The 26,777-nt window shown below is 46.8% G+C and overlaps 1 protein-coding gene across 1 annotated transcript; it reads right to left on the minus strand.

The window, feature by feature from the left end:
• Window positions 1-2,044: 2,044 nt before the first annotated feature.
• Window positions 2,045-9,307, minus strand: LOC121857653. The gene is made up of 4 exons (XM_042353714.1): window positions 9,113-9,307; window positions 3,453-4,297; window positions 2,724-2,992; window positions 2,045-2,366 (listed from the first exon to the last, which is right to left on the minus strand). The coding sequence occupies exons 1-4, from the start codon at window positions 9,270-9,272 to the stop codon at window positions 2,045-2,047; spliced, it is 1,596 nt and encodes a 531-aa protein (XP_042209648.1). The 5' UTR covers window positions 9,273-9,307.
• Window positions 9,308-26,777: the final 17,470 nt, after the last annotated feature.

The raw sequence follows: 26,777 nt of genomic DNA on the forward strand, positions 1-26,777 counted from the left end.
ACTAGATGTCACATTCTGGACTATATCACAAAAACTGGTTTTTTTTTAGAAAAAAAACAGCTTTTACTTTTTTATTTTTTATTTCTTTTTACTCTTATTTTTTTGCCCCATTTTGGGTCGATGACTTGTGCCCAAGTGGGCTATTCCCCTTGAAAAAGAAAAGAAAGAAAAAAGTGTGAAAATTAGTGCCTCTTCAAACTCAAAACTTGAAGTTTGAAAATGAGGGTATTGATATACAGTACGTTCAGTATTTTGTTGAGAGTACAGTAATGTATAATACAGTACAGTACAGTAGATGTTGGTGTAATCTATAGCTCCTCAATCCCTTATTGTGAAAACAGTAAAGGTAATTATAATAATGATAAACAAATTTAATTATATTCAAATACTATACAACAGTACAGATATACGGTACAGTACTGTAGTTTTCAAAATGCAAATGCAACCAGGACAGTTTTTATACATCATACTGTACACAAAGAAAAATTAGACTACTTGATGAATTTCACTCACAATATTACTGTACAGTACTGAAAATTATAAACTTAATTCATAATTAATCATAATTCATAATTATATAGGTGACTTAATCTACTTTTGTGTCTTTTTTTACTAATACAAATGATACTACAGTCCACTCTTGCCTTGTTTGCTGGTATTGTAAGAATAAACTCTTGAAATACTGTACAGTACAATGGGTCCCCGGGTTATGATCGGGTTCCATTCCTGAGGACGTTCTTAGGTCGGGTTGGTACAAAAGTTAGAACAGAACACATGCTATGTGCATACTGTACTTACAGAACAATGTTTAAAATCCCACTATATCATAGCCTAAGTCCTTATATACATCTAAAATCACTTAATTTAATAGGAAAGAAGAAATAGTATGACAAAAGACATTAAATGAAAGTAAAACATAAGTCATCAGGTAAATAAAATACTGTCAATTTCAAGTTTAACCCCGTTCGTATCGGCGGGCGTTTGTAAGTTGGGGACCCCCTGTATAAGTGAAGCATGACACAGCAGTGGGCCTCACAAAAAAGTTTCTTCTCAGGCGAGCAAATTATGCAAAATTGTACTGCTGTTAGAAATATGTCCTAGAAACCCTAGTACGATACATATTATGTTTCAGTTCACATAAATATTCAGTCATTAAAAAAAAAAAACCCTTTTAAAATGTTGTCTGGAAATATTGTAAACACAGTAAGTGTTGGATACCCTGAACATTGATATAAAAAGGAGACAACCCAAAAGTTTCCAAGCAATCTTAAGCAATTTTCTCTCTCAAAACTGTGAATGAAACACATAATGTGTTAGTTTTTAAAGTCTCCTTGCAATTGTGACTCCATTTTGGCTGCCATCTTTCAGCAATTATTGGAGTGACCTGGTTAGATTGTTCTTACAGCTGTAGTTAAGAAAGGCATTTAATATACTGTACTTCCTGTACTGTAATTATGAAAGCTGAGAATTGGAGCACACAGACACAAACACCAAACTTTGTGAGAATCAATGGTGAGGCATATAATTTAGAGATGCGAGTAAAATCAATACAGGTATATACAGTCAACCAAAGATGCATCGACCTCACCATGCCTCTCATATTCGCAATTTTGGCTGACAATACTTGGTAAAGTAAGGCAGTATGTAATGGGGATTGTGATTGATGGATCTCTTTTCGGCTGTATCACTGTTAGGGTAAATATTAAACAATCCAAAGGTAGAATTTTCATAATACACCTGTAATAAACTATTCATCATTATTTAAGATCAAAAGAAGTTTCCAGATGTTTGTATATTTGCTTAAATAATGAAGAAAATTTGATGTGAGACTCTTGTGGCACCTCTGGTTGTAGCTGAGCTGCCAATTTATTAATGTAATTTCTTCATTATTTAAGCAAATACAGAATGGACATTTGGAAAATTATCATGTTCTTAAATAACAATTATAAAAATGCTACCTTTGGATTGTGTAATACTGTATTTATCCTGATAGTAATACAATGGAAAATAGATCCATCAATCACAATCCCCATTACATACAGCCTTACTTTACCAAGATATTGCCAGGTAAATTTGCAAGTATGAGACCCAGGGTAGGGTTGAGGCATCTTTGGTTGACTGTAGTGTACATAGCAGTGATTCTGAGCAAGGTTTCCTTATACTGTATTGTTATTTTGATATCTCTACCTGTACATAAAATGTTTATTAAACAACACATTGATAGTGAATGTGTGAGACTCACCAGAAGGATGTTGACTTTGGGTGGAGGCTTGAGGTTGGTGAATGTGAGGCGGGAGTCAAGCCAGTTCACTTCCACAATGTAGTCCAGTGACACCTCCATGTTGAGAGTGTCAATTTTACTGAACCTACAATGTACTCTTGCTATTAGTCCTGTGTTGATCTTTTTAAAATTTCATGATACAGCTGGTCTTATTATCATGCCTATCTTTGTAAACCTACAGTACACATTTATTCTTACTATACATACATTAGGTCTTGTGTTCATCGTAGTGAACATACAATATACAATAAGTTCATAGAGTATGACTATCACTTAACAACCTTTACAAGTGTATTTAACTGCTACAGTACTTATCACTTCATAAATGTACTTAACTACTACATATTTACTGAGCATTATTCCATACTGTACAGTACTTATTACTTTACCTTTTGTACTGTTTTTGGAATGTACAGAAACTGTCTATATGTATGTAGCTAACCTTTCCAGCTGCATGAGGAGGGAGATGGGTGTGGCAGTGTGGTTGGCTAGGACAGGTGCTGGGGGCAGGTTAGAGCGATATCCCAGGGGGGTAATCACATTGTGGCATCCATCCTCATCACTGCCATCTGAGCATTGGTTACGTAGGTCACACCGTTGAGACTCGCTCACACACGAACCATCAGTGCAGGTGAATTTGCCCTCCATACACCGTGTGAGGGAGAGCAACCTCTCCTCTCCCACCCTTGCTGTGCATAGTCTCTTATCCTCCTGAAGAAAGTGGATGTTGGATTTTCACATACTGTATAGTACATAACCTTGCCTGATCAGCAAAGTTAAGCAACATTGGGTTTGGTTAGTACTTGGATGGGTGACCGCCTAGCCCTAAGAACACAAGATGCTGCCGGCATAAGGACTACCCTACACTAGAAATAAGCATCTCATGGCTGTCAGTTGTTCTTGGTCAAATTAATAAAATGTCAATTATGGAAGCTTGAATTCATGTTATCATATTAATGTGAAATTTGTTGATACTGGAGGATTGGCACATGTCGATCATCATGGTATGAGAAGACATCACACAAGAAAGTATTTGCACAATGGACTTCTTTTATGTGCTTAATTGACAATAAAAGTATTCAGAGTGATATTATTTGCATAATGAACTAATATAAGTATTCAATAGATAATATAAATAATCAGACTAACTGGGTTAAGCAGGGAGCCTCACCATCACTGTCCACATGTTGATACCGTCGGGGTACTTGGTGATGCTGAGCGCCTCCAGGGTGGCCACAGTGGTGTTGGTCCACAGGTCCAGTAGAATCCAGTGAGAGTCCTGATACTCCACCTGGTAATTGAAGAGTCCACGCCAGTAGGGTCGCCCACCTCTATACCCCCGCAGGCTGAACACAGTGTTTGTGGTGTCAGGTTCACACAGTCCACGGAGGATGTAGACTTGAATGGCAGGGAAGCTGCAAGAGCTACAGAACTGATTGGACACACTGCAAGACCAGTCTGACCACCCAGCGCGAGTGTAATCTAGCAATAGACAGTTCTCATTCCTCTGTCCATCAGGCTGACGTGATGTGAAGGGCATGAAGGTGAGAATGTTGTTTGTGGCCATATTGCGCCAGACTCCCTCTGTCTGCTCATCGGTAGCCCCCAGCCAGAGCCCAACCCGTCGGCCACAGGTAGAGCTATGATCCTCTAGCAGTGTCATCATCAATTCATTCTCTTTTGCATTTTGGGGCACTGACAGCTCTCCACCCATTACTGCACACAACTTTCTGGTAGCTGGCATTGTCCGCATTTCTGGGAAAATTATTATGGGTGGTGCAGGTGGACGACACAGCTCAGAAACAGGTAATTCATCCCATTTTGGTGAGTCTTGTAGTTCAAATGGTGCAGACTCCCAGTCAAGCAAGTCTCTCTCTGTGTCTGTATTACATGACCCCAGTTTCTGAATCTCACCATCAGGGAGTGGTTTGTTCCACAGCTGCACCAACGTCACCTTCCCCCCAAAACTCTGATACCAATCGAAGCCACCTCCTGGATAGTCGTCTTGTTCTTGACCTGTAGGGTATGAACAACCTTTGTGATGGGCTTGGTGTGTGTATTGGTTATTATATGACTAGGATGGTATGTCTAGTGGTTATTATATGCCTAGGCTGTTATGTCAACTTATGTCTAGTGGTTGTTATATGACTAGGCTGGTATGTCTGCCGGTTATTATAGGATTAGGCTGGTATGCCTAGTAATTCATATAATACTGTACTGTACAAGCTTCCTTTTTTGTCTATTTACAACAACCATAATGTATTGTCCAATGGTAGACCCTGCTGCCATATGGCATCGCGAAAATTGTGACCAAGTCCCAGGTTGCTGATCCATACTGTACTCTTCATGTACAGTACAGTTAGGTATATGGAACTCCACATGCTATCTGAGGACTCTGTACCTGTCGCGAGGAAAACACAACATTCATCACCTCTACAACCTTCTTTCTCCCTCTCTTCTCCCACAGATCTTGTGTGTCAAGACAGTTGCCTCCACTAGCGGCCGGCTCATCCACGCCCTCGCCGTTATGTCTCACATGTGCCACATGTGAGATATGCACCGCCCGTTCTGCCTCACATGTGCCATGCAACCCTGCTGACAACAAGTCTCCTACACCCCCTGGAGGGAAGGGGGAGTATTGTAGTGGATTCCTCCCCTACAAACGCTTGTCGCTGAGTAGCCGACCCCGCGAATTCCCCAGTGTATGCCTCGTGGTCTAGGTCAACCAGCGCCGCCTTACATGACGGAGGTCAACTATTAAGCCACGCCTACCTCCGCTATATAAGACCTGACCTCGTGGTGACCTCTCTCTTTCTACCTACAGCCACCATCAAGTAACACCTCCTCCGCCTGCCTGGCGGTCCTCGCTCCCGCCGGCGAGCATGGTGACCCACAAGCTTGTCCTCCTCTGAGCACCCTCACCAACCAGCTCTCTCTACTCAACGCTTGTAACCATGCTGCCTTCCCAGCACCAAGCTGCATTGTACATCCAATACATGTATACAGAGAGCACATTGTGAGTTTCCTTTCTCCATCCCATCCTGAGTGTGAACCAAACATCTCGTACCCCACAACGTCTGTGCTCTTAGTAGTAACTCCAGCCCCTTCCATTCTCAGAAGCTGCAGCCTCACACTCCAAGAACTCCCTGTTCCCGGCATGAACATCAAGTTGTGGTGCGACGTATCCTGTGGGCAGCCTAGACCGTTCGTGCCTCACGTCCACCGCCGCGCTGTTTTTGACCGCATCCGTGGTCTCAGCCACCCGGGTGTGCGGGCCTCCCAGCGCCTCCTCACGCAACGTGTCGTCTGACCCGGCATCAAGACCGATACTAGGAAATGGGCTGCCCAGTGCCTGGCCTGCCAGTCCTCCAAAATACATCGTCACATACGGGCCCCCTTAGAAACCTTCCCTATACCCAAAGGACGTTTTCAAGTAGTGCACATCGACATTGTGGGACCTCTTCCACCATCCTGCGGTAGCACCTACATCTTCACCTGCATCGACCATTTCACCAGGTGGACAGAAGCCATCCCCATGCCCAATGCTACAGCAGAGTCCGCCGTCCACGCCTTCAAGAACAGTTGGGTTTCCCGTTTCGGCCCCCCTGCAACCGTCATCACTGACCGAGGAGCCCAGTTTGAGTCACAACTCTGGCACAGCCTCCTACAGTTCTTCGGCACTTCTAGGCAACGCACTACCACATACTACCCTGAATCCAACGGCATGGTAGAGCGGTTTCACCGGCAGCTGAAGGACGCACTCAAGGCACAGCACGACCCTTACAGCTGGACAGATGCGCTACCCTTAGTGTTCCTCGGCATCCGTGCATCACACGGATGCCAGCAGATCTCACCCTAGGCGAGCCCCTTCGCCTACCCGGAGATTTCTCACTCCCTCCTGACCTCCACCAATCCACTCCTGCTGTTCGTCACGACTTGCTCCAAAAGCTACGACAAGCAGTTTCTGCATTTAGAGCTACTGCTCCACGCCAGCCTCCTCGGCGCCCTGAACATATCCTTCCTGCGCTACTCACAGCCGAGTATGTTTTCGTCAGGCATGATGCTCACCGCAACCCACTACAACGCCCCTACGATCACCCGTTCAGCGAAGTTCCTGACTATTATCCGGAATGGCAGACACGACATCGGCAGCATAGACCGAGTCAAGCTGGCCACCTTACCTGTTGGGTCCCCAACCCAGCAGCACCCCCAACAAATTACGCCTGCACCAGTCTATGCGCAGTTACCACCTGCAGCAACACCCCGCCCACAACAATCCTGGGCACCCTCTTTTCACCCTCCGGTACCCCCTGCTCCTGTCGTGGACCCTGCTGCTGTCATGGAGCCTCTTCCTGACGTGGACCCTGCTGCTGTTGTGGACCCTCATCCTGACATGGACCCTGTTGCTGTCATGGCCCCTGCCCCTGATCCAGTCAACCCAGCCAGTGACCCTGAGGACACTGCCCCTGCCGCGACAGAAGCACAACAAACAATGCCTGTGCATCCTCCTCTAATCCAAAACCCTCCTTCTCCCCCTGATTCTCCCACAGGTTCTGTGTCACTCGACGGAGTTGTCCCTCGCAGCAGCTGAGTCGTACGTACACCTGCCCGGTATGTATCACTTGTGGGACGCAACCCTGCTAACATCCAGTCTCCCGCCGTGCCCGAAGGGGAGGGGGAGTATTGTAATGGATCCTCTTCCCTACAACTGACGACTAAGCTCCTGCCGTGCGCCTATCAGTTAATCAGCGTACAGTTCCAAGTTTAGAAGCTCCAAAAAAGTTGTTGGTAGCGAAAGGCAGAGAGGGGAAGATGACAGAGGAAGGAGCAGGAGGTTAGGAAGGGAATTGTAGTGGGAGAGATAGTGCCGTGGCTTTACACGACTGCGTTTATTTGGTTAGTGCATAGCGCACGTATTTGGTTTTGTCTGTGTTGGGTGTGTGATCCTCGGGCAGCAATGCCAGTAGACCTCCTCCCCAGTGCGGGCGCACACGTAGCAACTCCAGGAGAGGCCATAGCTTCCCACGACATGCCAGGATCAGGGAGCCGGGCACTTTTCGCGTTCTCCTCCGTGATTGGCTCCCTCGCTATGCTCGCCTCGATTCCTGAGTTGGCAGAATTGTATAAATATGGGCGTGGTTGATCAGGGAGAGATCTTTTCATCACACTCTCTGACCCTCTCTCACCATGAACGGTTACGAGTTTGACAACGTGGTGTGGATACGTCTGGATACGCCGACCTGCCCCAAGAAACTAAACCTCCTAGTTCTCAAGAAGTTCTTTGAAACTAATGGGATTAGGGGGGTCACCAAGGTGGAACGACTGAAGCTCCATGGTGGCATCAAGATCACCTTCGCCGAGAAGGGTATGCCCGTACAGCTCACGGAGATCCCAGACATCAACGGCATTCCAATAAAGATGATTGCCTACAAGTGGGACAACCTGAAGCTGGGAGTAATCTCCCACGCCGAAATTGCCCACGTGGACCAAGCAGAGCTGAGTGAGCTCCTCAAGGGACAACTCCAAGTTGTCAAGAAGCTGTCTGACACCACTGCCCTCATCGGACACCATGCAACCTTACCCAAGGAGGCTCAACTGGTGTAGGTAACTGTGCCAGTCAAGCCCTACTGCAGACCGAAACGCTGTTACAAATGCCAGCACTACGGACACTGTCAATAAGTGCGAGGCGCAGGAGGACACCTGCTCCCTGTGCGGCAGCCCCGGACACCGCTACACTGTCTGCCCCAACACAGTAAAAAAATGCGCTATCCTGTGGCGGCCCACATTCCTCCGCCGATCGGACCTGCCCCAAATGGAAGGAGGAATGCAGGATAGCCAAGGCTCGACTCGACAAGAAACTGCGCGACAAGGAGGACCTCCTTGCTGTACGCTCCCAAGACAAGAAAAAACCAAAAGAAAAGAAAAATCAAGAAAACAAAACCCAAGAAAAGACACCAGCCACACAGAATCAAGAACACCACGAGGCCCATGGAGCTGAAGCCCACGTGGTCAACCTCACCGTCTCCGACTTCTTCCACACCTATGAGGACATAAGACACGAGGAAGACGAAGAACAAGACCCAAACACGAATGAATGGACACTTCAAGAGAGCAAGAGGAGGAGAGTAAGAAGAAAATCAACTCAAGCTAACAAGAATACCAAGACATTTCCTCCAAACAAGAAAAAAAAACACACACAATCAAGCAGACCAAGCACTGAGAAACCATGGCCCAACCCAACACGCACCTGGCGCTTGACTTGACGCTCACCTGACTCTGTCCTGCCGCCTCCTCGCTGCTTCCAGGTGAGTTGCTGCTGCCTCCAACTTATACTCCCTCACGCAAGCGGTGTTTAGCCACTGCACCTATTCTCTCCTTCTAAAATTCACTTCAATCCTCCCTTTATCCTTCCCCTGAACCTCCTTCCCCCCTGTCACTAGCATTTTATGTATGTATGTATCAGGGAGAACATTCTACTCTGACCTACTGGACCAGCAAGACCTCTCTACAGTTTCTCACCAACCAGCTCCCTCAGAAAGCTTCTCGCCCAACAGGACCTCTGAGCAAACTACTCATCACCTAGTAACTCCTTAGCACTGCACTGTACAACAATATATATATACAGAAAACGCATTGTGAGTTTCTATCCTACCTCATTCCTGAGTGTGAGATATCTAGATGTACGTAGGTTTGTGAGCCCATACAAAGAGATAATAGACAACTAAAGAGAATTGACAACTGGCCACATACAGTACGCTACAGTATCTTTAATGTTCTGTTTATTTTCACGTTATTTGATACACATGTTAATGAAAACAACAGGAGTCTTACCAACAACAAGAGTGCCATTTAAGAAGAAGGGTCGTGGGGCAGTGAAATGCTCCTGGGCCACCTGGTGACCGGCCACATAGAGACGTCGTGTGGTTTGGGTGTGGTCATACCAGAGACACAGGTGAATCCATTCATCCTGCCTCACCTCCACCTCTCCCATGAAGAATGACGAGAAGAACGCAAACCCCACCTGCGTCGGGCTAATATCTGTAATACAATAATGCAACACGTAGCTTAGTGCTTGTGTATGAGTTTCTTCAGGTAATTGGCAAGGATTTATAAAACAATTTCTAAATGAATTATTAATACCAACACTGAGGGTTTGATTGAATCAGTTGTTATCAATGATCTATTCTCAGATCTTTTCCATTCACACACACACACATATATATATATATATATATATATATATATATATATATATATAAGATAAATCTTGATAAAATCACAGGGGCAACTGAATTACATGGACAGAGAGAGGCCTAAGTACACAGGGTTACCTTACTAAACATGAGGTCAGGTCATAAACATGACATCCACTAATTCGCACACCAACACCACCACACACGCAAAGGAGCTTAAGAGAAAGGGCGACGTGACTAGTCAAGTTAAGTCAGGTCAAAAATATTGGACCCACTAATCATATATCCTATATCTAACTCAAATGCTTTAAAAGTATTTTTAACCTTGGGCCACTGACAAATAAATTTGTGTAACATATTATCAGTTTTGTACTAACCATCACTAAGGTTCATAGAATTCAATTCCCTAATCAAACTAGCTTCAACCAGAAGTCTTTCTGTGACACCTGATGATTTGTACACTTCGAAGCTGTTTTCCCAATCCATGGGATGATTATTGTTCCTAACATGAACGAACAGGGCACTGCTTTCAGATGGTGTTCTGATATTGTACTTGTTCTGTTTAGTTCTGAGTTGCAATGCTTTCCCAGTCTGTCCTACATAATTTCCATTACAGTTGCTACATGGAATGCAGTAAACACTTCCATTTACATTCAAGGTTGGGCTATTCTTGATTAATATATTGGTAATAGTAGAGTCATACTTAAAAACAACATTAATATTTAATAATTTAAGGGACTGAACTAATGGGACAAATTCATTGTGATAAGGCAGTCGAAATATTCTTAAATGTAGGAATTTGCCTGGTTTGAGTAGAATGAAAAGATTTTTTAGCCCTTTTAAAACAACGATCAACAAACAATGAAGGGTACCCAAGTTGCTACCTGACCCAACTTGGAGAAGGTCGTGCCCGCAAGTGCTCCCGTTAGAGACCAAGGAAAATGGCCGCCTTGGATCGTTGTGTCTTGGGGGAAGAGGAGGGGAGTGTGGGGAAAGACGACCTCCTTGCCACTCTGTTAAGGCAGCTGGGGCAGTTGAGGAGTGAGGTTGACACTCTAAAGGGGAAAATGAAGCCCTCAGGACGGAACTCCTTCAGGTAGGTGTCCTGCCTAGCAGGACACCTGCGAAGGAGGAGCAGGCGTGGAGAGTGGTTGTCTCCAAGGGGACTAGGGTCAGGCTCAGGAAAGCTGACCAGGGTGTGGAGTGTAGTAACCCTTACCAGGTGCTGCAGGAAGCTGGCGAGGAAGAGAAGAGGCAGGACAGTATGGATCAAGGAGAGGAAAGGGCAGTTGTACAAACCCTGCCCACAGGTAAGGTCGTGGTAGTTGGGGACAGCCAGGTGAGGTTTGTAGATAGGGCTTTTTGTGCGAGAGATAGGAAACGTAGGACTAGGGTGTGTTTTCCTGGGGCTGGGATAGGGCATGTAACCGAGAGGTTAGACAGGGTTTTGTCAGGGGAGGGCACCAATCCAGTAGTGTGTCTTAGTGTGGGAGGAAACGACATAGGTAAGGTTAGGAGTGAGGAACTTTTCAAGAGGTATAGGGAGGCGCTGGGGAAGATTAGAGATAGGGGAGGGATCCCGATAGTATGTGGTGTCTTGCCTAGAAGAGGGGTTGGTCGTGAATGGCTGTCCAGGGTAATTGCTATAAATTGCCGACTGGAAAAACATTGTGCAAACAATGGTTGGGCATTCATTGATAACTGGCAACGATTCTATGGCAACGACTACCTGTACAGTCGCGACGGAGTACACTTGTCTCGTGAGGGGGTAAAGACGTTGTCTGCATCCCTGGAGCGTGAAATTGTCACTCCGAAGGGGGGGTTTCACCAGTAGAGAGAGGTCGGGGAAAGTGGGAGTCAAAAAACAAGCAGGTCCTGGGAAGTAAAATTAGTTGCTCAGGACAAGGGGTAAAACAGGACCAGGGAAGGGTAGGTTTAAATGTATACTATACAAACAGTAGGAGCGTTAGAAATAAAATAGACTTGCTGAGAGCGGTTGTATGTACCGAGAATGTAGACGTCATAGCAATCACCGAAACTTGGATGAATCTGGCGAGCAAATTTTTTTTATCAGAGTACCACATAGAAGGGTACAACCTTTTTCACAAAGACAGGGAAGGTAGGAAGGGGGGAGGGGTCGCACTCTTTGCCAAGGATACATTAAAATGTTGTATTAATAATTCAATAAAGGGTGAAATAGGAACCAAGTCTGTGTGGGTAGAAATCACGGAAGGAAGAGAAAGACTAATTATGGGAGTGATTTACAGGCCCCCAAGTTTTGGCAAAGAAGCAGCTCAGCCCATATGGCAGGAAATGAGTAGGGTAGCAAAATATAACAACCTATGCATTATGGGGTATTTCAACTTCAGAAATATTGACTGGGACAACATTGTAGGCGACTATGAATCTGAAGACTTCCTAGTCGCAGTACAGGACAATTTTTTGAAACCACTAATTACAGAACCTACTAGAGGTGACAATATATTAGACCTAGTATTAACAAATAAAGAAAATATTATCAGAGATATCACAGTAGGGGAGGAACTAGGAAACAGTGATCACAGAGAAATCAGGTTCACCCTAAATTGGGAAACGAAAAACAATGACAATATTGTCAGAGTCCCAAACTTTCGGTTGGCGGATTATCAGGGGTTAAGAAGGTACCTAGGTGAGGTCACCTGGGAACAGTCACGTCAGTACCCAGTCGGAAGGGGTGAGGTCACAGATGACACAACAATTGATCATGACTATAATATATTCACTAGTATACTACATAAAGCACAAGAACAAAATATACCATACAGAAAAATTAGGCCAAATAAGAATGAGCCAAGGTGGATGACCAGAAAACTTAAAACATGACATAGGAATAAAGAAAGGAATATATAAGAAATTAAAGGGAGGGGAGGAGCAGCTCAAAAATAGGTATAATGAACTATCTAGGAATGTTAAGAAAAATGTAAGGAAAGCAAAGAGAGACTATGAAATCAAAATAGCAAGAGAATCCAAGGCGAATCCCAAGGGATTTTTCCAGGTATATAGGACAAAGGTCAAGGACAAAGCTAAATTTTAAAAAGTCAGGGAGGGGAGAAGTGATAAAAGGCAGTGAAGGAAATAAGCAAAAGCTACTGAATAGCCACTTCTTATCAGTTTTCACAGAAGAAATTTATGATGAAATTCCCGGTGAGGTGGAACTGATATTTAAGGAAAAGGAAGAAGAGAAATTAAAGAATATCACTATCAGAAAAGAGGATGTTCTTAAGAAGATAAATAAACTAAAGAAAACAAAATCCCCAGGGCCGGATGAAATTTTCCCCCGAGTCTTGAAAGAGTGTAGGGAACAGATTAGCGGACCCCTCGTAAACTTATTTACAAAATCATTAGACACTGGAGTTGTGCCAGACTTGTGGAAACAGGCAAATGTAGTACCCATATTAAAAAAGGGAGACAGAGCATCAGCGTCAAATTGGTCGAACATCAGTTTGACGTCAGTAGTGGGAAATTTCTTGAATCAAGTATGGCAGATAGCATCCGGACGACGCAGAGAAAGTACAAATTAATCTACCTAATTCCTCAACATGGGCTTCTACAAAGGGAAAACTCGGTCTCAACAAATCTATGCTAACGTTTTAGGAAAGTCTTCGAGGTAGTAGTAGAGATAATGACAAAAATTACGATGTGTGTTATTTTACTTAGACTTTTAGCAAAGCATTTGACAGAGGCACCGCGATCAGAGGCTTCTGAGAAAAATTAAGGCTCATGGTATCGAGGAAAGTTTTAAATTGGATAAAAATCATGGCTCACCGATAGAACGCAGAGGGTCAGCGTAGATGGTGTTAAATCTGAGTGGGGCCGTGTAACCAGTGGGGTTCCCCAGGGGTCAGTACTAGGCCCACTCTTGTTCATAGTCTACATAAACGATCTAGATACTGGGATCAGCAGTGACATAAGCAAGTTTGCGGATGACACCAAAATAGGGTGGCAAATTAATTCAGGGCAGGATGCAAATGCATTACAGGAGGATCTAAATAAACTGCAGGGGTGGTCTGAAAAATGGCAAATGAAATTTAACACCAGCAAGTGCAGCGTAATTAATATTGGAAGAACAAATACTTATAATGTATACAGCCTTAACAACAGCAACCTTGAGAAGTCGACGTGTGAAAGGGACCTAGGGGTACTTGTAAGCCCGGACCTACGGCCTAGAAAACAGTGCATTAATGTTCGAAATAAGGCAAACAGAGTGTTACGTTTTAAATGCAGGAAAGTGGCTTTCTTACCGTAGAACTCGGATACCTTCACACTGGTTACTCACCCAAGAGATTATGGTGTATCACTACATAGAATTTCGCTCTGCTTCCGGCATTCAATGCGTTATGTACTTGATAAATGATGATTTAATGAATTCCACTAACTTCCAACATCCATCTAAGTTATTGGTTATACTTTGTCATAACCAATCAGTCATTGCCCTTGGTAATAATAATAATAGAGGGATCACAGATACGGGCAGATGATTGCACTTACGTTTTTTGGCACAATTCCATACACTGGACTTATAATTTGCATGGATAGGTCAGTCACTCACATTCACGCCACAGTACCGTAAGTTATAAGGGAGAGTTTGTCAACCTGGAGAATTAATCGTTTAGATCTATTAGGCCGGCCTGGAGTGCTCTTGTAGCAAACAGGCCCTCACCATTGATCACTTCCTTTACAGGATGTGTTAACTTGTCGCTGGACTTAACAAAAATCTCGGGGATTTGCACACACAGACTCGTAGCACTGGTAGGACTGTATGGCCCCTGTTCTTAAGTCCGCGGAGCAGGAGGTCTTCTCTAACCCAAGGTCTACAGCCCACTGGCTAAATTGTTTTTTTTGAGGCGTGAAGTGATGAACAGTACACCACTGTCTCACTGGCCTGCCACCCCCCTATCGGCTGGCTAACATGCCACTAATTGAAAACATGTCCCAGTTATGGCTGGCCGGTTACCTTATCTCTACCGTAAACAAATATTTGGGATGGGTTGTCCGGGAGGCCCAACGCAACCCATGACAATCACCCCTACTAAGAAAAATTTTTCTCTTGGAGAATAAATTTTCACCACCTGTATACAATCAAGAGAATGCCTAGCCCAGACACACAATTCGACATTCACACTGTGGTGTGTGTGTGACACTAACACTGCAACGGAATGTAGTCGCCAATCGCCACTGAGGGAAAACCTCAACATTTACTTTAGTTTTTCTGGCTGGAGGAAAACAACGCGGCGAGGGTGAGAATTCCCGAGCAATAGTTCATGCTAAGCGTAAGCATGCTACATTTACATTAGAGCAACGTGTTGTGTGGTGTAGGGTATGTAGACATTGTCTAGGTGGCACAGGTGTTGTGTTATGTTCTCAAGGGTAGAAAGGTGTGAGAAAATTATACATAACATATGACGAGCCGCCAGACGCTTGGAGGCTCGAGTCGACTGGAGTCTAGACCAACTCCACACACATTTGGGAAGATGACCTCTCAATCAGTTGCTCTGGTTCCGCCACAAGTCGAGATAGGAGGTCAGCCCCCACATTCAGGCTGCCCTTGATGTACTGGAGGACGAAGTCGAACTGCTGGAGATACAGTGCCCACCGCATCAGACGAGCATTTGCATTCTTAGATGGTCGGAGACTGGTGAGCGGCATGTGGTCTGTCTCCAACACAAACACACCTCCGTAGAGATAGTAGTAGTACTTCTTGATGCCTTCCACCACTGCCAGAAGTTCCTTCTCGACCGTGCTGTAATTGCTCTCCGCAGGTTTCAACTTCCGACTGTGATACGCAACTGGAAAAACCTCGCCGTCTGCCTCTTGTAGTAGCACTGCGCCAACCCCATCCTGTGAAGCATCGGTCCGGAGGATGAAAGGCTCTTCCTTCCTCACCAGTTGAAGGATGGGTTGCTTGCATAGCAGGTTCTTGAGGGCACTCTAAGAATCCTCTTGTTCAGGTCCCCATTGAACCTTGTTAGATGCATGTTTCTTGAGCAGGTCGGATAAGGGAAGAGCCACCACGGCAAAGTTTGGGATGAAGTTCCGGTAGTACCCTACGAGGCCCAGAAATAACCTCACTTGTTTTTTTGTAGTGGGCCGTGGTGCATCTTGGACCTTTTCGATCTTCTCATTCTGACAGGTGCAGCGTCCTCCGCCGACAGTGTGCCCGAGGAACTGTACTGCAGCCTGACCGATCTCGCACTTGCTTGGTTTCACGGTCATGTTTTTTTGTTGGAACCTCCGGAACACCTCCTCTAAGAGTTGCAGGTGTTCCTCAAATGTTGCTGAATGGATTAAAACATCGTCCACAAATGCCTCAACTCCCTTGATGCCGTTTAGGACTTGCCTCATGACACGGTTGAAGATGGCAGGGGAGTTTGTGAGACCAAAGGGAAGGACTCTGTACTGATAGAGACCCCCTGGCGTACCAAAGGCTGTGATCTGTCGACTCTTCGGGTCCAGTGGGATTTGGAAGAACCCCTTGGTCAGATCAAGTTTGGTAAATAACTTGGAACCAGCTATTCTTGAAAAAATAGTTTTCTGATCACACATAGGTTGAGCATCCCCCTGGGTAATGGCATTTACTCTCCTATAATCCCCACAGATCCTGACACCCCCATCCTTTTTTCGGACGACTACAATAGGACTAAAGTATGGAGATGATGATTTCTCGATGATTCCTACTGCTTCCATTTCCTCAATTTCTTGTTTGACAGTGTCCAGTAGTCGCATAGGTATAGGATAGGGCTTTACCCGAACAGGTGTAGGGCTGGTCAGTTCAATAGTGTGACAGTCGACCCGGGCAACTCCTGGCTTATCAGAGAAGATGTCCTTGTAGCGATGCAACAGAGAGCCAATGGCATCTCGTTCCTCTGCTGATAGATTTCCGTTCATCTCAACGTCCGTGAAAGTCTCACTCTGGCGGGAGCGTGCAGTGACAGGCCCATCCTCCTCATCACTGACAGAGATCACTGTGGCAGCACAAGTTACCCCTGAATCACACTGGGAAGGCTCGTCCCTGTCTTCCTCAGTGGAGACTGTACCCCCGATCGGTGACTGGAAGTACTTCTTCAGCATGTTGATGTGGAACTTCTATCGTCGAGATCCCACCTGGACGATGTAAGTCAGATCCGAGACACGCTCTGCAATGTCGAATGGACCTTTCCACTGAGCCAGTAACTTATTGCTCATCGTAGGCAACAGAACCAGGCACTGATCATCTGGCTGGAAACAACGAAGCTTGGGCCTTCTTGTCATAGTAAGTCTTCTGGACCTCTTGAGCCTTTATCAGCTCTTGCTTTGCCAGTTGACAGGTTTCTTGGAGACGATCAGCTAAGTCAATGACATATGTATAAGTGGTCTTGACTTCCGGATCTGATTCCTCATCATCCCACAGTTCCCGAAGAACTTGTAGTGGTCCCCGGACGGATCTGCCGTACATAAGCTCGAAGGGAGACACCTTGAGCGAGCTCTGTGGCGCCTCCCGGTACGCGAACAGAAGTGGGGCAATGTAGCGTGGCCACTCCTTAGGTTGTTCGGCTGCCATCCTCCTGAGCATTTTCTTCAGCGTCCCATTAAACCTCTCACAGAATCCGTTGCACATCGGGTGATAGGGTGTTGTCTTTAGCCCCTTTACCGATAACAACCGCATCAACTCCTCCATCATGGCAGAAGTAAACTGGGTTCCCCTGTCACTGAGGACTTGTTTGGGAATACCAACCCGACAGAAGATTTCCGACATGGCTTCTGCAACAGTCGTGGCCTCAATGTTCCTCAGGGCACAGCCTCGGGCCACCTCGTGCTAAAGTTCACCAAGGTGAGAATATACTTTGCCCCATCGCTCGCCCTTGGGTTTATCGGCCCTACAATATCCACTGCCACCCTCTCAAAGGGTTCAGAGATCAGTGGGAGGGGCCGTAGTGGTGCAGGCGGAACTCGCCCTCGATCACTGGTTTTCTGGCACACATCACAAGAGCGGACTAGCCTGGGGATCTCCTGGCTCATCCTTGGCCAGAAGAACGCTGCACTGATGCGATCAAAGGTCTTCTTTTTACCCATATGACCGCCAAGAGCAGTGCAATGACCTAGCTTGAACACAGCCAGGCGGTACTTGGAAGGAACCACGAACTGCAGTCGTGTTTCACCCAGAGACGTCGCAGTCTCTCGGTAGAGATGGTTCCTCTTCTTTACGAACCTCGTTCGATTCCCAAATGTCTCCTTGATGGTCCCAACTATCAAACTCTTGTGTACCGAAGTGAGCGTGCTGTCTTGCTCTTGCTCTTGGACGACATCCTGACTATTGATGAGATCAGACGATGTGGCAATAGCCAATGGGGTGACTCGAGGTTTTGTTTGGGCCATACCCCGAGTGACTGCAGCAGCATTAACTTGGGTCAAAGCGGCAGCATCAGTTTGGGTTGCAGCATCCACTGCACAACTGTTTCTTGCTCCCTTGATATTCCCAATGATGAGATCGTATATAGGTTCCCTCATGACTGCTGTAGTAACCCAACCTGAGAAGAAGGGGGTGTCCACCTCAATCTTGGCCACTGGAACCGTTTGAATGTAACTATTGGCTAATTTAACACTTACTTGTGCTCCGGTGTATTGATGTTGCCCCACCAATTCCTTCCTGACAATACAGCCCGATGCCCCACTATCTCACATGACAGTCGCTGGAACTCCTCCAACGTATCCAGGTTTAACAAGAAAGGTGGGGTGACCCCTCGAGGAGAGGTTGTAGGCGGCAGTTATTCAGTAGGTGTGTTGGGGTAGACTTGATTCGGTATGAGCCCCTGCTTCAGGTTGCATGACGATCGGCCCTGCTGGAAGGTCAGGCCACTCCCCGCCCACAGTTTGAACACCGGCGGCTTCCTGCCGCCGGTTCCATCGTGGGTTGTTGCCCGGGCGCCAACTGTCCTGATACTTCGGGGGGCCTTGGTACTGCTTCTGCTGCTGTCTTTGCGGTTGTGGTTGCTGGTTATTTATTTGTCAGTGGCCCAAGGTTAAAAATGCTTTGAAAACCTTTGATCTAGATGTATGATAGTTATTTTGTGGGTCCCTTATTTCTGACCTGACCTGGCTAGTCACGTCACCACCCTTCTCTTAAGCTCCTCTATGTGTGTGTTGGTGTGGGGATTAGTGGATGACATCATTATGACCTGACCTCATGTTTTTAAGGTCACCCTGTATATTTAAGCCTCTCTCTGTCCATGTAATCCAGATGCCTCTGAAAATGTCTTGAATAAAGACGAAAGCTAAGGTACTCCGTTGTTTCCATTTTCCCGTGTGATTTTATCAAGATTTATCTTATCCACGTTTTCATTGTGGATTTACATGAAATATATATATATATATATATATATATATATATATATATATATATATATATATATATATATATATATATATATATATATATATATATATATATATATATATATATATATATATATATATATATATATATATATATATATATATATATATATAGGATCACCTGAAGAATTGTCACCCCAGAGTTTGGCAGGGTGACAATTCTTCACCTGGGGCGATGAATCTTCAGCTGGCAACACCTGGGGTGACAATTATTCAGGTGAGGTCAGGTCAGATGGGTAAAAGGGTGGAGTCAGGAACCTCCAGTCAGGTAGGAGGACTATATAGTATTCAAGGTCTTGGATACACGCACAGAACTGTGAACCACTCAGTCAATTTTGTGGATGTGAATACTGGTGTGCACACGCAAACGATTGAATCATATTGGAACAAGAACAAGAGTTACCATTTGTAATAAGCATCATGTATTGTATTTTGGAATACCGGGTAAAGTATTTTGTATTTTGTTTTGTATTTTGGAACACGGTGTATATTATTCTTTTTTTTCTTTAAACTTTTCACAATAAAGATGCATAACACAAAGGAATATATTTATGTTAGCCTAATTATACAAATTATATTCACTGTGGGCTGAGGTGACGATTCTTCAGGTGGAGCAGGCTGGGGTGACAATTCTTCAGGTGGGATATCCTGGGGTGACGATTCTTCAGGTGGACATTCTGGGGTGACGATTCTTCAGGTGATCCTATATATATTTATTTTGCTGCTCCCAATGGTTCATTGTGGTCCTTTTATAGAACAACTACTCTGTGTGAAGTTTTATACTTATCATCCAATATTTAGGGGTAGCTCAAGGGTGTTAAATATTTATACTCTTAGCATATATGTAGAATACACTACTTACAATAATTTTCTTTTTCCACACAGATTATGGCGAAATCTCGTGGTTTCTACTTACTCGATAAGTGTGAGGAGCAATTTCGTGGTTCTAAACTCCCATCGGGTGGCCAAGTATTGGGAGTTTTCCTTCACCACCAGGTGGATTTGAAAGAGTTGAAGGGGAGTGCAGAGTTGGTATGGAGTGAGGTGGAAGCTTTTTGGATGAAATTCACACAAAAAGAAAAGATCACATTATTGAGAAGACCCTTGCACTTCACCAAGAATGGAAGGGGCTAAAAATTAACAAGTCTCGAAAAAGCATTCAAGCTACGATTTGTTTGACGTGGCACATGCTGATGCTCTTTCTTTGATAAAGAATGGCGAAGATCGAGCTTTCCTATTTGCCCAACGGGAGCCAGGAAGAAGAGGAACAATGGGTTATGTTGATTTGGTCACAAAGAGGAAGGGAGAGCTTCATTGACCAATCGCGATTCACTACTGGAATGGAGTGCGAAGAAGTGAGGCCTCTCCTCGATGGTGTCTGAGAAGAAATCCTGGCATTTGCTAGTGAACAGCTGAGGAACAGCACCCTCAGATATGATTACAGGGAGTTTCTTTAGCTTTCCATTCTGTTTCTTGGTGGAAGCATCGAAAAACATACATTCAAATGTCCGGGGCAATGCATCGAACCAGATGGATGGCGAAAGTCCTTTATTGTCTAAAGATGTGGATGTTCAGAGGCCAGTTAAAAGACCTCACCGCTGAGGAGGAACTTTGTCTCCGAGATGTCAGCATGTACAAGTCAAAACTCTTTTCTCTGCACTTTCCCTGTATATGGTGGGCAGCAAAGATCATGCCAATGGTACTACGGGGTGGTATAAAGCCACATTGAGATTCTAGGAGGAAGTGTTCTGCCTCAGGTAAAAGTCTGTTTTGGAGGACTCGGGTGATAATCTTGCCAGCCTTGGACAGCAACGAGATCCTGTGGTAGTTGCCACAGTCTGACCGGTCTCCCTTGTTTTTTGTTTTTAATAGTGACGATGGAGGCACCTTTAAAATCTTGGGGGATTTCCTCCTTCTCCTATATATTCTCCATGAGAGAGTGGAGACGGCTGCTAAGCAGAGGTCCTCCTGCTTTATATACCTCGGCTGGGATTCCATAAGGCCCTGTGGCTTTGTTATTTTTCATCTACTTGATGGCAGTAGCTCGCATTCATTCCGAGAAAAGACCTCAGTGATGACACCCTGGTCTCTTCTGACTAGAACCCGGTGAAGGTGGTATGGTTGTACCCTTCATTCTCCACACCCCCAGAAAAGCTGTCCACATGAAATTTTTTACCTCTGAAGGGATAGAGGGGGTAACAAAGGTTGTCCAAAGGCCGAGAGGTGGCCTTGTGGTTGTAGATATATGAGACGAATATGCTGTAATATGTAACTGTACTATTTACCATTATTGATTCAGGTCTCTGTATTATATGTTATAATCATACCCCCTTTTGTCACTTGAGTGTTAGTTCAGACTTTGAGCACATGCGCGCTGTACGCACATGCGCAGATAGAGATACCCAGAGAGATTCCAAGACAGGACGCTGTTTCCCCTGTCTTAACTCCTTTTGTGTGTTTGTCCCAGAAATAGAACTTACGAACTTGACATCAGTGTGTTTCCTTTACCCCTGATTGGAAGGAGCACCTGAGTCTCTCCCACATGGCGCAGTGTTTAGCTGGGACATCACATTATTCAGAATTGGAGTGGACACAGAATCTCTCTCGGAGCCGCCATCTTGTCAACCCCTCCTGTCGAGTGGTTCTCGGCATGTACCTCAACAAGATATTCCTGGATTTACAGTGCAGTGTTGTGAAGTGCTTTTTCAGTGTTGTGTGTGCCCTTTAGTGTCTTTATAGTGTTTCCCCGTGTTCCTGCACTTTTTACAAAAGAGGGAAGCCTATTTAAGACCTATGGGAGAGCTCAAGTTTTGACATCCTTCCCCGTTCATGTTTCAAATGGCACTGGCGAGTGAGCCAGCCATCCCACGCTAGCCACCTGCCCCGAGTACACGCACGAACGAACGCACACACACACACTCACAGGCTTGCAGATATCTTCCATTTAAAGACGATTGCTTTTCTGCTCACTTATTAATTACAGTAATTGTGAGAGAAATAAACCAGGCCATATGGAAGATCAGGAATTTATTGGGTTTTCTTCAGATACCCAACAAGCCCAACTTCAGACGGATGTCGGTGCAGTAAGTGGACTCCAAGTGGATCGGAAAGTGGATCACGCGGCCCCACCTACCCTTAGCCCCCACTACACACGTCCGCAATCTGCCACAGGTGTCGACTTCCTTCATTTAATTCAGTTTTTGGAAGAAAACCGACGACAAGACGACATCAGAAGGCGACAGGAAGACGATGAACGAAGACGTGAAGAGGATCACAGACGTCAACAAGAAAATGCCAGATTCAGTGCCATTATCGAGTTGTTGGCACCTGTTACCCTTCAAGCAGCTACTACACCTGCCTCTTCGTCCACAGGTGCACCTGCAGGGTCCTCTTCAACTTCTTTGCCCCCCCCACAGAAAGCACTCGCTCAGAGTCCACCGCCACTCCAAGCTGATGCCTCGTTCCAGGTATTCCGTGAATGGCGTCGGAGGTGGGACGATTATTCGATGATGGTCGATTTATCAAGGTGGCCTAGGGAAAAACAGCTGATCCAGATGAGGATGTGTCTCACCCTAGAGATGCAATGTATCCTGGAGCACACCCTGCAAATTCCCCACGACACAGACAAGACTGTGAAGGACGTCTTGGATGCTTTACAGACGCATATCAAGGGTCTCCGCAACGAAGCTCTCCGTAGGAGAGAACTTCTCAGTTGTAAGCAGATGGAGGGTGAGTCATTTGCCGATTTTTACGTACGACTCAGACGCATCGCTGAGGAGGTTGACGTTTGTCCTGGGAACTCGTCGACTTGTGAGGAAACACAGCTGAAGATGATTATCCTCATGGGCGTGCGGGACGAAGAGCTAATTCAGAAGCTTATCTCCCTCGACACTGCCTCTTCTCTACAGGATGTTGTCACCACCTGCCGCTCTTACGAAGCCACCAGAAGTGCGACTTCTGCCATTCGTGCTCCTTCTACCCAGCTGTGTGCCATCTCTGCATATACGAAGAACAAAGGACGTGACCGGACTAAGGCTTCACATCCGACTTCAGCTTCACATCCGACTTCAGCTTCACATCCGACTTCAGCTTCACATCCGACTTCAGCTTCTCATCAATCTTCAGCATCACTTCAGACTTCGACGCCAGGTCATTCCTGCCAGTATTGTGCTCGTCGGCATGGTTCTGAATGCCCTGCCGCTGACAGCACCTGCAATAACTGTGGCCGTCGTGGTCATTGGGCTAGGACACTGAAGTGCCCTGCCAACAACTTTCAGTGCCGCTCCTGTAGCCGCATTGGACACTATGACAAATGCTGTCAGTCACAGAAGAAGAAGAATACTACTTGCAAGTCTCAGGCGGCGAAGAACAAGCGCTGTCGTCGCGTGGGATCCTCTTCTTCCCCTGTCAGCAAGACACCTCAGCCCATCTGTGTTCACCTGTCATACGGCGACATTACATCCCGTATCCAGATGCTTCCTGACACAGGTGCGGACGTCACAGTCATCGGCACAAGACACCTCGACATTCTGGGGATACCTAGGAGCAGCTTGCAACCACCGTCAACTTCTACAACGCTCACCGCAGACGGTTCTACAATGGCACCTGCTCTGGGTACATTTCAGGCTACCTTCACCCTAGGTAAGCAGTCATGTTCTGCCAGGATTCAGGTCCACAAAGGTGTTCAGATGCCACTACTGTCTTATGGCCACTGTCAAGAGTTGGCCATAATATCTCCAGGCTTCCCTAAGCCAATTCTAGAAATAAAACATGTCAACAGGTGCAAGGAGCTGCCCCTTCCACCCAATACGTCACCTTCTGCAGCCAGGGAGTTCTTCCTACTGCAATTCAAGGACGTGCTGGTTTCAAAGGAGGACCTCAAGACGGCTCCACTCAAGCCAATGGCTGGCTCCCCCATGAGAATACACCTGAAGGATGACGCAGTACCTTTCGCCATCCACACACCGAGACAGATACCCTTCGCTTTCCAGAGCCAAGTTAAGAAGGAACTCGACTCTATGGTAGCCCAGGGGATCATTAAGCCTGCTGGTGACGACCCCTCCGATTGGTGTCACCCCATGGTAGCAGTCGCCAAGAACATTACTGGAGTTCGTATCACCGTCGACCTCACCAAGCTGAATAGCCAAGTTTCCCGCCCGACCCACCCTTCACCGACACTCTTCGCCGCTATACGCAGTGTGGACCCGAAGGCAAGGTATTTTACTACAGCAGATGCCTTATGTGGGTACTGGCAGATGGAACTTGCGGAAGAAGATCAGCACCTCACGACGTTCATCACACCGTACGGCCGATTTCAGCACTGCAGAGGACCTATGGGTTTCGCGGCTACTGGCGATGCTTTCTGCCTCCGTGGTGACATGGCCCTTCAGGGTGTGGCGAACTGTGTCAAGGTCATCGACGACGTGCTCCTATATGACGAGGATTACTCCACGCATCTTGAGCGTATTCACCAGAAGCTCACCAGGTGCCGGAAGTACGGGATCACCCTCAACAAGGATAAGTTTGTGGTCGCCGCACCTAGTGTGAACTTCTGTGGGTACACCCTCTCGGGCAAGGGCATCTCGGCTGATCCTGGAAAGGTCAGCGCGATCCGGGACTTCCCAACTCCTGCCAACCTGACCGACCTCCGCTCGTTCATGGGCCTGGTAAACCAGTTGGCTGAGTTCACCCCCGACATCGCCGCTGCAGCACAGCCCCTACGCCCCCTGATGAGCCCCAAGAGAACATTCACCTGGACAGCTGACCATGATGAGGCATTCCGTCGCGTCAAGACAGCTCTCCTTAGCCCACCTGTTCTCGCTTCCTTCGACCCGGCCCTGCCAATTGTCCTCCAGACTAATGCCTCTCGCCTCTACGGGATTGGATACGCTCTGCTACAGGACCACGGCAATGGACGCCTTCGTCTGGTTCAGTGTGGCTCTCGGTTTCTTACTGACGCCGAGACTCGCTATGCCACCATCGAACTGGAGCTGTTAGCCGCCGTCTGGGCCATGTCCAAATGTAGGTTATATCTGATCGGCCTACAACACTTCAACCTCATGACGGATCATCGGCCACTCATCCCGTTCCTGAACCACTACTCCTTGGATGCGGTCGAGAATCCCCGCCTCCAACGCCTTAAGGAGAAGGTCTCGCCCTACCTCTTCACAGCTGTGTGGCGTGCTGGCAAGCTGCTCTGCATCCCTGATGCTTTGTCACGAGCCCCAGTCAGCCACCCCACACCAGAGGACGAGATCGCATGTGCTGATGCTACTGCACACCTCAGGACTGTAGTGACCGTGAACGCCGTCATCTCAGAAGAGTCTCCACCGCAGGACGCCGACAGGACTCTTCAGGAACTCCGAGCCGCGGCAAGAGCGGACCCTTCGTACATCCGTCTACTGAACTGCGTGACCTCGGGATTTCCCTCCAACCGGTACGACTTACACAGCTCTTTACTCCCATACTGGAAGATGCGGGACGACCTCTATGCTGATGGCGACCTCGTCTTGTATGGAGCAAGAGTTGTGGTTCCTGCCGCCCTCCGCCGCCGCACCCTAGCCCACCTGCACGACAGCCACAGGGGTGTGGAAGCTACGAAGCACCGGGCGAGACAAGCTGTTTTTTGGCCAGGCATCGACTCCGACATCACTAGTTCCGTTCAAGTCTGCGAGCCATGCCAGGTGCTGCAGCCTAGTCAGCAGCAGGAACCCCTCATGAACAACGACAACCCTACGAGGCCCTTTGAGTCCGTCTCTGCGGATTTCTTCGTTGTGGCGGGAAAGTCCTTTCTCGTCATCGCCGACCGGCTCTCAGGTTGGCCTGCTGTCGTTCCCTGCGGAGGCAACACTACTGCCTCTCATACAGTACGTATGTTCTGTCGCTACTTCCGGGAAGTTGGTGTCCCTCTCCGCCTGAGGACTGACGGCGGGCCCCAGTTCACCAGCAACGACTTCCGGGACTGCATGGAGCGATGAGGAGTTTATCATGTGGTGTCCTCGCCACATTATCCCCAGTCCAATGGACATGCCGAGGCTGCCGTAAAGTCCGTCAAGCATCTTATCCTCAAGACGGCACCCTCAGGCAACATTGACTGTGAGAAGTTTGACCGGGGTTTATTGGAATTGCGGAATACCCCCAACTTCACAGGTCGCTCCCCAGCACAGAAGTTATACGGCCACCCACTACGGTCATGCGTCCCTGCCCATCCTGAGTCCTTCTCGAGGGAGTGGCAGGCCAAGACCGAGGACTGCGATCGTCGTGCAGCCGCCCGTGCTGACCAGGTAAAGGCACAGTACGATCAGCACGCCCGACCCCTTCCCAGGTTGAGTATCGGGCAAACAGTTCGGGTTCAAGACCCGACGTCTCACCGCTGGGACAAGGTCGGGGTTGTCATGGGCTGCGGAGGGACCAGGGATTACGAGGTCCGTCTCCCTAGTGGTCGGGTATGGTGGCGGAATCGCCGCTTTCTTCGTTCAGTACCGTCCCCTAGTGGTGAACCCCTCCCCCATATCCCTGTGAACCCTTGCTTGGACGAGAAAAGTAAGTCTTCATTCAGTGACCCCCCAGTTTTCCCACGTCACTCTCAAAGGCTCCTGGAAAAAGAGTCCGCTCGAGATTGCACTACGAGCGTGAGGGGGGAGGGAGGTGTAGATATATGAGATGAATATGCTGTAATATGTAACTGTACTATTTACCATTATTGATTCAGGTCTCTGTATTATATGTTATAATCATACCCCCTTTTGTCACTTGAGTGTTAGTTCAGACTTTGAGCACATGCGCGCTGTACGCACATGCGCAGATAGAGATACCCAGAGAGATTCCAAGACAGGACGCTGTTTCCCCTGTCTTAACTCCTTTTGTGTGTTTGTCCCAGAAATAGAACTTACGAA

This window comes from Homarus americanus, unplaced genomic scaffold (genome assembly GCF_018991925.1).
Source record: "Homarus americanus isolate GMGI-L3 unplaced genomic scaffold, GMGI_Hamer_2.0 scaffold16712, whole genome shotgun sequence".
Taxonomy (NCBI): Eukaryota; Metazoa; Arthropoda; class Malacostraca; order Decapoda; family Nephropidae; genus Homarus; species Homarus americanus.